This window comes from Acomys minous, assembly GCF_964271855.1.
Source record: "Acomys minous genome assembly, chromosome: 15".
NCBI lineage: Eukaryota > Metazoa > Chordata > Mammalia > Rodentia > Muridae > Acomys > Acomys minous.
The window spans coordinates 91712609-91729166 of NC_140497.1; the positions used below are offsets into that span (position 1 = coordinate 91712609).

At 38.3% G+C, this 16558-nt stretch overlaps 1 protein-coding gene across 1 annotated transcript; it reads right to left on the reverse strand.

The window, feature by feature from the left end:
• Positions 1–15347: 15347 nt before the first annotated feature.
• Positions 15348–16316, reverse strand: LOC311584226 (olfactory receptor 6C75-like; the record flags this gene model as incomplete). Its single annotated transcript, XM_084758327.1, has 1 exon — positions 15348–16316. The coding sequence occupies one exon, from the start codon at positions 16314–16316 to the stop codon at positions 15348–15350; it is 969 nt and encodes a 322-aa protein (XP_084614453.1).
• Between the last annotated feature and the right edge of the window lie 242 nt (positions 16317–16558).

Genomic DNA, 16558 nt, shown 5'->3' on the forward strand with positions numbered 1-16558 from the left:
TGTGAATGGGAGGAATTGGAGGGAGGAAAGGGAAGGGTGAAGATACGGTGTGATTAAAAATATACCTTAAGAAGAAACAACCAATCGCCAAAGGTATTAGTGTCCTGCTATCTCACTCCTGTTTAGTTTAGGATTTAACTATATGTGTTGTGATTTTAATTCTACATCTGTAGTGTTTTTAAGACCCACACAACCTTCATTTTTGCCTAAGTCCAATGCCTGACACAGCCAGTGCTTTAAAGCATAAGTTTCTATAGTTCTTTAAGTTGGTCTTACCTTATTCTCCATTTTCTTGTTGCTTTAGATCTCTATTTTTTTTTTTTTTACTATTTTGTTTTGTTATGTTTTTCGATATGAAAAATACTGGAGCACTCCAATATTTTATCATCAGATCTCTTGATTTAATTTTACATCTTATTAAAGTACTATAATCTCCATGAGTTACTCACTTAGTGAAGTTTAGCATTTACATGATGAATTCCAAAAGTCAGATATCTTCATTTTATGAAGTCTTGCTCACCACGTAATCCACACTCGTTTCTTTGTAAGCTGTTTCCAGGCCTGTCTTGCAGATAGTATTCTGTTCTGTAGAAACTGGATGTTCCACAGACACTCAGTTATCCTGTGGTTAAAGTGAAGGCATCTCTATTTCAGTTGTGAACTTGCCCTGACATTAACTATTTTTTTAAACATAGAGCAATCTCTTTGGCTTAATGTGGATGGTTGTTTATAGAAAGCTCTTTTCTGTCACTTAACTATTTCTTCACAAGACTTTAATTTTGCTAGCATTGACTACAAATTTTTATGTTTCTACATGTTCTTGTTTCTATACTGGATTATGTGGTATTATATATATGCATATGTATTATTTATTATTTTTGACAGACTAATTACTATTAGTTCTTAATGGCTCCCCTGGCATATTAGTTCCTCAACATACACTTTATGTATCCATCTAGAGAATGTAAACACCTTTGTTGGGAATGGTCAAGGCTCACTACTTTGTATTAAACAACCGATAAAGCTGCTTATCTTTGGGAGAGATAATACTCCTCCCAGAGTTCACTAGAGGCCCCACTTTACAGTAAGTGGAAACCATCACAGAAAACCACACCTGTACACAATGTAGATAGTTGCTCATTGCGAAGTCTCACTCCAATAGATACATCTACACTACAGTCCTACATTTTGGCTGAGGGAACCTCATGGAGGAGGGAGTGTGAATATTATGGGAGGAAAATACCAGGAACTCTTCCAAGATTCTTCCTTCTGGGAGCATCTGCATAAATGATACTGGACAATGGTGATATCTTTGGTCATGTTAACATGGAAGAGGGAAACTTTCCGGAGCTCATGCTTACACAGAGGACATCATGCTGCATATTTTGATGATCTTGAAACTGTCAGATACAGAGAACCCAGTTAATTGCATGGGTGGCTAAAACTTAAATTTTATTTTAAACCTTTAACAGTATGTTCAAATATGCCTCATATGTTCCTACTGCAGTGTTAGGAAGATTTGAACTAAGGTTAAATTGAAGGTATTTTTTTAACCTTTTGATAATTTACTTTCCTATCTAAAACCTAGTGCTCTCTGTCATACTGATGCACTAACTACCTTTATTGCTACCATCAGAAAGTAATATTGTTAAATGGACTTCCAATAGAGCATTGTTTTTATTACTTATGCCAGTATTGGAATTTTCACTTATCTGTCCATTTGTTTTCACTATTCACTATCCTTTTCAGTGAGTAATGTTTCTAGAAATAAAAATACTTTAAATAGAGATGAGTAAAGAAACCTAGGGTAGTGACAGAGCAACATTACCCCATACATGTAGTTCAAAAATAATAGGTTTTGGAAAGTTATTATTATTCAACTCTTTTGCTTATCATCTTATTTTCTCTCATCACTATAAACTACTCATACACCAAAATATTATTACAATCTAAATAATTTATTATCTACCAATTTGTATGGTTAAATTCAAAATCCTAATACAGTAGTGAATCTCTGTCTTCTGCAATGACTGGGAATCAGTTACAGCATTCACTATGGGATAATTGAGAAAGAAAAGCTTAGGTTTTTAGGAAGGTTATTTATTTATTTATTTATTTTTTCTTTCTTGATGAACCTGCAACCATTTAGGAAATTCTGCCTAAAAAAGGCCAAGCCTGGATGCAGGCAGAGTGGACAGCCAGTCTCTGCCAAGACAAGGTAAGCAAGTCCCTAATTATTCCTGCCTCACAAATATTTTGTCAGATATATTGGGCCAGAAGGTGAAGATGATGCTCCAATGTTATAGAGATTTGGGTGACTGCTCAGGCAGCAAACTGCCTCTGTCATCATCTCATTTGGCAAGCAGCTACCCTGCACCTCCTGTCTACTCAGGTAATTAATTTTACTTCTTTTCAAGTCTCTGATGGTGTTGAAGACCAGATAATTTAGTTGTACAGTGAAGCTTAGTTGTTTAGGGGTTAAGAAGTTTTTAGGTCTAGATAGATGTTTTAAGTTGATAAGGATGAGATGTGATAGATACTGATTTATATTCACAATTTTAGACCCGTCAAGATAGGAGAGATGTTTTCTTCAAGGCTGTCAAATATAGATAGCCAAAATCTAACATTTAAATAAGTCCTGATTATTTCATGGTTCTTCTTGCTGTAGGCAGTTTTTGTATATATGTGTAATAATACAAATGTATATGTAAAAACAAAAAATTTATTAAAAGGAAGTGTGATAATACTTAAATATGCAGCTATACAGGATAGCTTAGATATTTGAAAATCATAAATATATCCCGACACTTAGATTCCTATCAACTAATGTTATTATAAGTGCAGAGTCTGATTCTTTGTTATCTAACATAGAGAAGTTCACTAAGAATAATAATTCTCAGAATTGTGTTTGAGGATGCAACCCATGAAATGGAAGAAATATTTGCTGAACATATTGAAATGTTGAACATATTGGAAAGAACTAATCTCCAAAATATATTGTGGTCTCACGCAATACACTACTCAAAGACTAAGGAATTCATTTAACCAATAGGAAAAAACCCATGAAAAGATATTTGTCCAAGGAGACATAGAATAGGCCCAACACAGTGTGAGGAGTCCACCATCAGTAATCATGAGAAAAACACACATGTAAGAACCATGATGGGATGTTATTTCATACCTACTAGGACACTATTAATAATCCAAACATCTACTACCTTGTGGATATGCAGAACTTGGGACCTTATACAAAGTTAATGGAAATCAACTACAGGAAATACAAATCTCCTGAAAACTCAAAGTGGAATACAATGTAGCAATACACTTTCTTGCCAAATAAGCAAGAGTTGTTACAATTATAAAGAAGATACCTGACTTTTGTGTGTATTTGATGTTGACCATCAGCCTCCAGACATGTCTGTTAATAAGTGTGTGTAATTCTGTAATTAGTATTACCAACATATATCACACAGGCATCAATTCCAGAGAATCAGTCAGCACCCCCACATTTTCACTAGGAAATAGAAGGATAATTTTGGGCAGTAATGCAGAAATTAGAACCTAGAATATTTGAAGTATGATGCTCAGGTATCATAAAATATCAATGTATGGGAATCATTTAGGTAAGAGAATGTTTGCTGTTCAACCTTGACATTATCATTATGTCCTCCATCGCTGCATTCTTATACCATAAGGAATTATCTAGTTCACACATATGCCTTATAATGGAGACACAAATGAAGGACTAGTATGTTCCTTTTACCTGTATTAAAATCTTCATTTTGTTGATGTCATTTTACTCGTATGGACCTTTTTCAGCAAAAGGAAAGGCTGGACTTCTGATCATGGAATGATATCTACCCCTATTCCTCACCCAGCATTAATTACTTATAGCGGTGGCTATAAATAACATGAATATTTACATACCTGTAAGCACAGTCTCCAGGGCTCTTACTATTTCTTCATTATTGAATCAAGCGATCATGTCCCTGAGGTGATAACAATTAGTTCATTCTACAAATGACGTTTTACTTACTGTAGTCTCAAAAATATTTCTGCAAATAATGTGAGCCTTCTGGGTGTGGAAAAACAAAATTTTCCTTCTTAGGGACACAAGTCTTATAAATCCCATAGGGAATATATGGCACAGCTCAGTTTCTTTTCAAAATATTATCACAAGACTTGAACATTTATGCAGACAGCTTAGGGGATTGTTGCTGACCTGGTAGAAAACTTGTACTGAAATGCTGGCAAAGCAGGCTGACCAATGTCACACATCTATAGCCTGCTGCATGTGTTGACTTAATGGTACATTTCCCAAGGATTTTCAGGAAGTTCAGAAAAAGGAAGTTATTATTTTGGATGAAACTTAGTTCCTGTATGTTTGGTTATATTGATACTCTCTGGCAAACCAATATTTATCATTTTTGAAAATTGCATTTTGCAATTATTAGTTACACTTTATAATTTCATTGTGTGTTTTTTGAAGGCAATTTTTATTTTTATTTATTTTTAATATATATTTTATTGATTTATTCATATTATATCTCAATTGTTATCCCATCCCTTGTATCCTCCCATTCCTCCCTCCCTCCCTCCCATTTCCATTTACTCCCTTTCCCTATAACTGTGCCTGAGGGGGACCTCCTCCCCGTGTATATGCTCATAGGGTATCAAGTCTCTTCTTGGTAGCCTGCTATCCTTCCTCTGAGTGCCACCAGGCCTCCGAAACCAGGGGACGTGGTCAAATATGGGGCACTAGAGTATGTGTGAAAGTCAGACAACACTCTCCACTCAACTGTGGAAAATGTCCTGTCCATTGGCTAGATTTGGGTAGGGGTTTGAAGTTTACTGCATGTATTGTCCTTGGCTAGTGCCATATTTGAGCTGGACCACTGGGCCCAGATCTGCCCATCATAATGTTCTTCTTGTAGGTTTCTAGGACCCTCTGGATCCTTCTATTTCCCTATTCTCCCATGCTTCTCTCACCTAAAGTCCCCATAGGATGTCCTCCCCTCTGCCCCACTTTCCTGGTAAGTGAAGACTTTCATGAGACATATCCCTTGGGCTAGTGTCCAGATATAAGTGAGTATATACCAACTGTGCTTGCTGAAAGTACATTTGATTATCTTTTCCTTACCAAGAGCTGGTAGCCACTGAAAAGTTTATATTCTATATAGTTTTGCTTTTTCCAAAGTATTTATTTAACTTGAATAATATGTTGTCTTTCAAGTATGCCATTTTAAAAAATCCATTCACCTATTAATGAGCATTCTTATTGTTTCCAGTTAAGTTAGGTATAAATAAAGCTGTTATAAACCTGGCTTTGAGAAGTGGTGCTTTCTCAGGATATTATGAGTAACTCTACCTCAAGATTCAGATGTGCCACTCCTGAGTAAATATACCAAAAGATGCTGCACCATACAACAAGGACACTTGCTTAACTATGTTCATAGCATCTTTATTCATAATAGCCAGAATGTGGAAACAAACTAGATGTCCCACAACTGAAGAATGGATAAAGAAACCATGGTACATTTACACAGTGGAATACTGAATAGCTATTAAAAACAAGGAAATCATGAAAATTTCAGGCAAATGGATGGAACTAGAAAAGACAATCCAGAAACAGAAAGATACACATGGTATGTACTCACTTATAAGTGGATTTTAGCCGTATAGTACAGGATAAGCAGACCCAATTAAGATTAGTAACAATGAAGTGCCAAAGGAGGATGTTTAAATATCACTCAGAAGGGGAAATTGAATATTCATCAGAAGTGGTTAAAGAGAAGGAACAAGATTGGAGAGGGAACACAGAAAGAAATGAGGATGGAGGTCCGACCTGGGTTGAACAGGCCAGGGCATGGGGGAAGACAGAAGACCTACAGGACAGGGCATGGGGGAAGACAGAAGACCTGCAGAGAGAAGAGAAACTGTGGGTGGAGGCATGTCTGTGACAAACTAGAGGCTTAAGATAAGGCAGACTTCTGGGAAGATATGGGGTGACTAGCTAAGAGTGCTAGTAGCAGGGAACATGGAGATTGAAGAGGACATCCTCTCACTAAACAGGGCTCCTAGTGGAGAGAGGGGAGCTCCAACCCACCCACAAAAACTTCAATAAAAAATTTACTCTGCCTCTAAGATGTTCAGAGATAAAAGTAGAGCAGAGTTTGAGGAAACGGCAAACCAATGACTGGCCCAATGTGAGACCCACCCCATGGGGGAAAGCCAACCTCTGACACTATTAATGATACTCTGCTATGCTGACAGACAGAAGCCTAGCAATCCTGTCCTCTGAGAGGCTACACTCCAGAGCAGATCTAAACAGAGATGCCTTCACTGCCAGAGCCTAGACCAGGGAGTGAGGATTGAGAAATAAAAGAACAGAAATAAGAAACTGAGGCAATAAATAGTGGGAAACACAGGATAGGCTCAAGAGGGCCTGCAGTCAATACCACACGACCCCTCAACTTTATTCACCAGTTAAATGTATACACATCTCAGGCATGGGAAAAGAAAGCAAAAGGGCGCTCTCAGATAATGCAGACATTCTCACGGGAATAGTGGTGTAATCTCAATCGACTCTCAGCCTTGAGGCCACAGTGTAGTTTTCTGAAAGTCTGAAGACCTTGAGTGTGCACTTGGCAGAACATCTTGCTTAATCACGGTCTCGGCAATCTGTGTGATTCTTATGCTGGAGCAGAGAGCACGGGAGCAACGCTTATGGACATAGAACATTTACAATTGGCTCCCAACACTCCACCCACACTTTTCCTCTTTCTGCAGACCCTCTGTTTTCCCCCAACTCTCCTCATGTCTGAGCTTCATTAATTATTCAGAATTTTCTGTCTAGAACATCTTATCACATGCAAATAAACTGCTTTTGGAGTGATGAGCATTATCAAAATATGTAGTATAAAAATTTCCCCCTTTTTATTACTTAATAATCAAAATTAAATCATTGCCATATTCAAAATGGGCTTAAACCTGACACACCCATACACAAATATTGTATTTTGATCATATCCATATCTCCACCACCCTTCTTTCCACTTGTTTCCACTTTCCGTGGTCTCTTCCTCCTTTTAAATACTCCTGCTTTCATGTCATATATGTGCATGCATATGTATCATATAGTTATGTGAAAATGTATATATAGTATGTATGCACATTATATATTATATAGTTAAATCTACACACACTAATAATATGTAGTTAAATCTAGATCTGTGGAAAGATCCAGTGTCTTTCTTAGTTCTTAATAACTTTTCTTTCTCCATTTGCTTTATGCTCTTTTCTTTCTCAGCTAATATTATTTTTACATTCCTAAGACATGCACATGTACACACACACACACACACACACACACACACACACAGTCTAGATACTGTATATAAGACAAAATATATAGTATTTGTCTTTCTGAATCTGACAAATTTTTTTAACAAGATGAGTACTATAATCTTTCACTAATTTTTCTGAAAATTACAGAATTTTGTTTTAAGTTGTGGATGAATAAAATTCCATAGAGTTTTTAAAAATAGTTTCTTCTTCTTATATAATATTTATTTTTCTCATGGAAAATTTTAGTGTTTTTTAAAGTACATTTTCTTAAAAAAAGATGTATTTATTTATTATGTATAGAGTATTTTGCTTGCATGTATGACTGTATGCCAGAAGAAGGCACCAGATCTCATTGTAGATGGTTGTGAGCCACCCTGTGGTTGTTGGGAACTGAAATCAGGACATTTGGAAGATCAGCCAGAGCTCTTACCCTCTGAGCCATCTCTGCAACCCAATTTTAGTGTTTTAAATGAGCATGTATTAATTATGCTTAATAATGTGCTTTATTATGACATTTTTACATTTGACAGTGTATTTCAACCATGCTCATCTACCTGTTAGCACTTATTCCCTTTCATGCCCACCCATCCCTTTCCTCTTCCCACCTAACTCTCCCACTCTCATATCTTTTTAGTTCTGAGATTATAATTATACCACTTCTCCCCTTTCTTCCACCCTTTAAATCTTCCCATATAGCCCCTCTTGCTCTCTTTCAAATTTATGGGCTCATTTGTATTGATTTTTGCTACATATATGTATGTATACTTATATATTCCTACCTATTACCTGATCAATCTGTGTAATGTTACTCAAATGCACTTGTTTTTCCAGGGCTGAAAAAACTAAACAAGAAAAGGAAAAATAAAAACAAATCTTCTAGATCCAATATGGTGGTATCTGATCTGCAAGACAGAGACTAGGGAATGGGCTGGGAGCTACAGAAAGCAAGACCTGGAAGGCCCTAGGTGACAGAGGTCCACACAGCGCAGAGCACAGGTGGGTCTGGCCTCAGACCATGCAACTGGCCCATGGAGAACAGGTGCCCAATCCCAGAGTCTAGACCCGTACCCGCCTGCAAGCTGCATCTGTGCTCTATATCATAGACGTGATATCTGAGACTGAACTGTGGGTGGTGAAGCACCAGATTCTGAATCTGCTGGCCTGAGGAGGAACCGGGAAATGGGTGGGTCTGACCTCAGAGTTGCCATGCCCTTCCACAGAATGCCCCAGGGGCCGGCGACTAGGCCACTAGGTGGGCACAGGATCCAAAGCTCAGCACAGCCTATCTGGCCTTACCTGCACTCTTTCTCTCTCTATGACTGATTGGTGGGCTACAGAGAAACAACATCAGTGTCTGCTGGGCCAGGACGAGTTGAGAGGATGGAGCTTGGATAGATCTGACATCAGATCAGTACACAGAGAGACCCAGGACTCACGTGGGCGCCTGGGTGGCTGTGGACACAATTCTACAGCTACAACTCTGCAGCCATGCTCTTGGGTTGACTGATCTAAGGTAGCGCAGTCTGAACGGGATCAAGCAGAAACCTAGCCAGCCACCATTACCGAGCAGGGACTCCCTTGCTTTCAAGAGGGACTGAACCAGCCTGAGGGGATCAGGCAGAAATCTAGCCAGCTGCCTCAACCCAGGGAGCCAGTCCCACACTCTCTGGAGGAACTGAACTGACTGTCCTGAATGGATTGGACAGAAGCCTAGTCACCAGTTGCCACAATGTGTGAGTGTGTGGGTTCTCATGCCCTAGGGCTTGTCTGAACAGGCCTTAATGGATTGGGAAGAATCCTAGCCAACCACCACAAGTGAGAGGGTGGTATCTATTCTTTTAAGCAGGACCGAACCTAGGCCCAGAAAGCCCCAGTGCCCAAGGGTAAGGTTTATAAAGCTCAGCCAAAGGCAGGATAACCAGTTATACCTACACTACTTTGAACTGACCCTTGGGCTGCAGAGTGCCAGCACCAGCTTCTGCTGACCTAGTGGAGAGTCCAGGGTGCAGAGCAGAGTAACCTGGATCTGAAACCAGATCACCTGCCTGATCAAGGGAAGGGTTCCTTGACCCCCACAGGTGAGGGTTCTCAACCTATTGACACTCACCAATGAACTAATCTCAATGACTAGTGAAGGACACCAGAAACTACCTCCCAACATCAGAAACAGCAAGATGACTAAAGGCCAGCATAAAAACACAAACAACAAAACCCAAAGCAATATGGCGTCTCCAGAACCCAGCTATCCCAAAGAATTCAACTCTGGGAACTCAAATACAATTGAAGCACAAGAAAATGACCTCAAATCCTTAGTCATGAAGATAATAATGGAAGAAACAAAATCCATAAACAAATGCACAAAGATGCAGCCAACCACACTGAGGACATTAAAGAGGCTTATAGAGAGGAAATGTAGAAATCGCTGGAAGAAATTCAAGAAAATTCAAACAATCAAATGAAGGAAATCAATAAAACAGTTCAAGGTCTGAAGATGAAATAGAAACAATGACAAAATCACAGACAGAAGAAAGCTAGGAATGAGAGACCTTGGAGAAGAAAGCAGGATATGCAGAGGTAAGCCTCTCTAACAGAATTCAAGAGATGGAGGAAAGATTCTTCGGAGTAGAAGATACAACTGAAGAACTTGAAGCAACTATCAAAGAAAATGTTAAATCTGAAGAATTCCTGACACAAAACATCCAAGAAATCAAGGACATCATGAAAAGATGAAACATGTGGATAATAAGCATTGGGGAAAGAGAAGACACCCAGCTCCAAGGCCCAGAAAATATTTACAACAAAATTGTAGAAGAAAATTTCCCCAGTTTAAAGAAGGATGTGCACACAGATATTCAAGAGGCCTACACAACACTAAATAGAACAGAATAGAAAAGAAAATTCTTCTGCCACATAATAATCAAAACACAAAATGTACAGAACAAAGGAAAAATATTAAAACAGCAAAGGAAAAAGGCCAAGTAACATATAATGGCAAATGTATAATAATTATGCCTGACTTCTTAGCAGAAACCATAAAAGCCAGAAGGGCCTGGGCAGAGGGCCTGAAAAACCTCTGAGACCACAGATGCCAGGCCAGACTACTATACCCAGCAAGACTTTCAATAACTATTGATGGAGAAAACAAGATATTCCATGACAAAAATAAAATCAAACAGTACCTATGTACAAATCTGGCCCTACAGAAGTTACTAGAAGGGAAACTCCAACCCAAAGTGATAAAAACTACCAAAATAACACAGGAAATAGATAACTTCACTGTAGTAAAATATCACTACACAAATACTCTACTGAAACCAACATCAAAATCAAGGAACTTACCAGTCACTGCTCATTAATATCTCTCAACATCAATGGTCTCAATTCTCCAATAAAAAGAAACAGACTAACTGAATTGATGCGTAAATAAAACCCAACATTCTTCTGCATTCAAGAAACACATCTCAGCCTCAATGATAGACATTACCTCAGGGTAAAAGGCTGGTAAATGTTATTCCAAGTATATGGGAACAAGAAGCAAGCTGGTGTAGCCATTTTAATATATAATATAATAGACTTTCGACCAAAATAAACAGAAGAGATGAGGAAGGACAGGTCATACTCATCAAATGTAAAGTCAACCAAAATGACATCATAATTCTGAGCATCTATGCCCCCAATACTAGGGCACCTACATCTGTAAAAGAAATATTAACAAAACTTAAACCATACATCGATTCCCACACATTAATGGTGGGAGACTTGAACACCCCATTTTCACCAAAAGATAGGTCAACAAAAGAGAAACTAAACCGAGAAATAATGACACTAACCGATATCATGAGTCAAATGGATCTAACAGATATCTATAGAACTTTTCACCGAAACACAAAAACTTATACCTTCTCAGCACCTCATGCAAACTTCTCCAAAACTGATCATATAGTAGGTCACGAAATGTGCCTCAACAGACAACAAGAATATTGAAATAATACCTTGTATCCTGTAAGATCACCATGGACTAAAGCTGGACTTCAGCAACAACAGAAATAACAAAAAGCCCACACACACATCAAACTACGTGTGTGTGTGTACCCCCTACACACAAGCAATAACGCACCACACAAACACACATTACAGATATTTGTTTTATCAGTAACATTTTCACACAGCAGCAAATTATTAATAGTTAATCTTTGGATACTCAACTGTTATGCATAAGTTCTTGACTTGATGGTTGCACAATAGTATGCTCATGAAAGTCACAGCCTGGAGACGCAAACCTAGAAGACAGGTTTAATCAGGAAGAATGCAAAGCACTGTCATCAGCCACCACACCAACAGGACTACAAGCATTACAAACATTACAAAAAATAATAGCACCAGAACCAGATGTAACAAGAATTGGAGCTCTTTGACCAGGAATTTAAAAGTATGATTACCAATTTAACCTATTAAGTGATTGGTATGGCAGTGGCTTTAATAGGAAGAGTGGAGAGCAAGCAAGTATCTGATAACTAGTATAACTAGAGAAATAAAAACTAAAAGAAAGAATCAAATGGAGATCCCAGAAATCAAAAGCAACTAGAAATGAATCATGTCTTTGATGGGCACACTGCTTGATTGGATATGGGAAAAATGAGTCAATAATTCCTAAAGACAGCACAGCGGAAATGAACCAAACGGTATTTTTTTAAACAAAAAGTAATGTTGAATTAACAAAGCAGAGCTTCCAAAATTAATATCCCAAATATTAAAGATTTCAAATTCTTGCATGCCAGAGATGAAAAGAAAAAAAACTTTTGCAGAAATAATTGCAATTTAAAAAATTTAGTTTATAAGAAAAATTGAAACATGGATTCAAGAAAATTAGAGTATAGCACACACCTAACTAGCTATATTTTAATTACAACTATGAATGTCATATTCAAAAATCAGAAAAACAAAAACAGATGAAATACTGGAAAGTGAAAAGTTAGGCACAAGAATGACAGGTAAACTCAAAGCACACTTTGAAGAGGAAATACATGGGAAAAAATATAAAGTCGAAAAAGGAAGGTCGGGAGAGGATCCAAAATGACACAAAATATGCAGAATATCTGATCTGCAGGAGAGAGACTAGGGACCAGGCTAGGAGCCACAGACCATGAGTCCTGAAGGGCCCTAGGTGAGAGGGGTCCGCAAAGTGCAGAGCACAGGTGGGTCATGCCTCAGGCCACCTAACTGGCCCACAGAGGAGGGGTGCACAGTCCCCAGAGTCTGGACCATTAACTGCCAGTGAGCTGCTGACATGTGTTATATCAGGGACCCTGGAATTTTCCTCCTAGCACTGCTTTCAATGTGTCCCATAAATTTGGGTGTGTGTGTGTGTGTGTGTGTGTGTGTGTGTGTGTGTGTGTGTGTGTGTGTGTGCATGTGTGCAGGCCAAAGGCCAATGTCTGGTGTTCTCCTCTATTGCTTTCTACCTTATGGTTTCTCACTAAACCTGGAAATCACCCATTTCAGGGCTGGTCCTCCCATCTCCACCTCCCTCTGTGAGGCTTCCTGGTGCATACCATCATACCTTGCTTTTAACATAGATATTGTGTGTCAAAAACCCACGTCTTCATGCTTGAATGACAAACACTTTACAAAATGGAACACTTTCCCAGCTTCTAAACACCTTGTCGATATATAATTTTGTTTGTTGTACATATTATATATATGGTGAAAAATGAGATGAAATAAAAAGTAAAATATCACTTTTACTGATGTAATTAATTATTTCAGTCAAAAAATTATTACTTGGGTAGAGAAAATTAGACATTTTTAGGGATACTTGTTAATGCTTGTGCATACTGAAGTGGCAACAGGAATGAAATTATTATACAACCACAAAATCGACTATAGTCACCTTCATGCATATTTGTGTTTTATATATTTCTGTTCTCTGTGAGTGGAGTCACAATGTGTCTTCTAAGTGCATGTGTGCATACATTCTGATAATCTGTAACTTTAAATAATAATTTTTGCATTTAATGTGGAAAATGATAAAAATAGGCTAGTGTCTAAATGTAATTTATAATTTGTAGATGCACAGCACTGTATTCCTTGATTTCATAACAGGGTATTTGGCTGGAAAAATTAAAATCATTAAGCTCTTACTGATAATGGAATATAAATAAAAATCACACACACAAAATTAATCAAAATTTTATCAGTACCCCCAAGCTATGCAGATTATCTGTAAGATTTCTTTTATTCAAAATCACCACAAATATTTAAACAGAACAATAATAGAAAAAAGGAAATACTTCTGTATAAATGGACCCAGGCAGTTTGAACTCATAAAGAACAGCAGTTTGTTGGCAAGTGTTCACCCCTGCCCCAGTTTTCATAAATTGGAGTTGGCGTCTTCAGATTAGCTTTGTTAAGCAATAGGATAAATTTTCCCTTACTCTCTCATTTTCCATTAACCTTCTCTAATCTCAATTTCTCTCCGCCTAGAGTTTATATTCCCTTTCCTTTTCCATATTAAAATAAATGTAATTAAAGTTAAATGTGACTTATTTCATAAGGACTTTTATCACTGCAGTGTAAAATTCAAATATATTGGGCGAGGCATGGGGAGTCTTGTGAAAAAGTTGTGGGAAAGACAGAAAGACCTGGGGATGACAAGAGCTCCATAAGAAGACCAACAAAGCCAAAAAATCTGGGCATATGGGGGCCAGTGGAGACTGATGCGTCAACCAAGGACCATACATGGAAGGATCCAGGCCCCATGTTCAGGTGCAGCAGACAGGCAGCCCAGTCTCCTCATGGGTCCCCTAGAAAGTGGAGCAGGAGCTGTCCTGGACATGAACTCTATGGCCCACTGTTCAATCCCCTTCCCCTAGCGATGGGATCTTGCAAGGCCACAGAGGAACAGGACCCAGGCAGTACCGACAGACATTCATTTTCTAAATCTTTGCAGTATTTTTACACTTCAGAATTTTGTTTTGTGTGTTTGCTTTACTTGCTTTATCTTACAACGTCAACTTACATGGTCTCATCTCTTTAACAACTGCCTCAATAATGGATTTATAATAAAATAAAATATCATGTAGTTTCTTTTTTTTTATTTTACTAGTTTAAAATATACCCGAGTGAAGTGCACATCATCCCATGGGAGCACAATGGAAACAATCAGCACTTCAGGTTGTTCTCGTTCATGAGAATAATTATTCATTTAACTCACACAGGAAACTCATCACATTGACTTGTATTCAGATCAAGCTGAAAACCAAGGAGCTAAGAATCTAGTCACTTACCCAGTGTCTAGTCAGACTCATAGCTTCTTCCCAAGACAATTAATCTCCCTAATGAAACACAGGAGTTGAGGGACTCATTAACTACAGGACCAATCTTGGGACACTATTTTCACGTTCTTGGCTACTTTCAAAAGTCATTGTCTTAACTGTAAGTGTGAGGAAGGAAACCTCTGTAAAGGATTCCGTGGAAAGATGAAAGACAGGATTGCACCTTGAGTAGTAGCTAAAGCCTGAGACTCAGGTAACCAGCATTCAGGATTTCCAGATGATCAGAAGAACGTCAGCGTCCCACCAGTCTGCACACAATACCTCATGCTCAGTTGGTAGCCTGTCATTAGAAATGACAATTGTGCCAGTGGAAAGAATCTTAACCTAAAGTCAGGATAGCAATAGACCCTTAGAGATCATGATTTTACATCAAAAAATATTAGTGGAAATAGAGACATTTTCAGTTGGATAATATGTTTTTAAGAAATATAGTGCCAAATAATAAAATACGTTTCTTACTTTCTATACACCTTTACTTATATTTTCTTTAGAAAAATAAAAATTTAGGGACATCAATATGTTTCATCTTATGCCTCTATTTATTTTCTGTATACATTTTGCTCCATCTTATTAGTAAAGTTTAATACGATGTGTTGGGGAAGAGCCTATGTAGAGAAGGAGAGGTTTTCATTCAGCTCTGTCTTTGGAGACCCATTTTCCTCATGATCATGTTAATTTCTTTGAAGAAGAGAGGATCCTCTGGACCATAGTTTTGAAGGCTTGCTTCACTTGCTGGTTCCTCAGGGTATAGATGAAGGGGTTCAGGAGAGGAGCCACTGAGGTATTGAGCACAGCTACCCCTTTGCTTAAAGTCACCCTCTCCCTTGCAGAAGGCTTGATGTACACGAAGATGCAGCTGCCGCAAGATAGGGAGACAACGATCATGTGGGAGGAGCAGGTGGAGAAGGCCTTTTTCCTTTGATTTGCAGAAGGTATTCTCAGAATTGTCCGGATGATATATGTGTAAGAGAGAATAATTAATGTCAAGGTGACCATGAGCGTTACCACAGCTAACAAAAATGCCATGAGCTCTAGGAAGCGAGTGTTTGAGCAAGAAAGCTGCAACATTGGAGAAGAGTCACAGATGAAGTGGTCAATTATGTTGGAGGCACAGAAGTCCAGCTGCAGAAGAAGGCTAATTGGCGGGAAGATGATCAGGAACCCTGCCAACCATGAGCTGAAGACAAGGAGAACGCACACACGGTTGCTCATGATGGTCGTGTAGTGTAGAGGCTTGCAGATGGCCACGTAGCGGTCATAGGACATGGCAGCCAGAAGGTAAAATTCCGTCACTCCCAAGAAAATGAAAAAGAACAGCTGAGCCACACAGCCATTGTAAGAAATGGTTCTATCTCCTGTCACAACAGTAACAAGGAATCTAGGAATGCAGACAGATGTGAACGATATTTCTAAGAGAGAGAAATTGCGAAGGAAGAAGTACATGGGTGTCATCAGATGGGCATCTGAGAGGGTTAGGGTGATAATGATGAGGTTTCCAGTCACACTTAGCATGTAGGTGACAAGGAGAAACGTGAAAATCACAGGCTGCCACTGTGGGTCGTTTGTCAGTCCAAGAAGAATAAACTCCGTTACTGCTGTGGAATTTCTCATAATAGTCTCTGCTTCTAAATGCATTTTCTAAATAGATGAAATATGAAGTCAACTTTGGTAATAAAGAGACAAACTGGCTACCTGGGTCTGGCTTATTTTACTTATAATAATGTCCTTCAGATTCATCTGTGATGGCGTCTATGTTCAGGTGGTCATGTCTCTGTTGTAAATCTGGGTATTATAACACAATGTGCGCATGACCATAAAAAGTATTATATATTATTTATATTTGTAACATAGTCAATATAATCCTAATATTTTCAAAG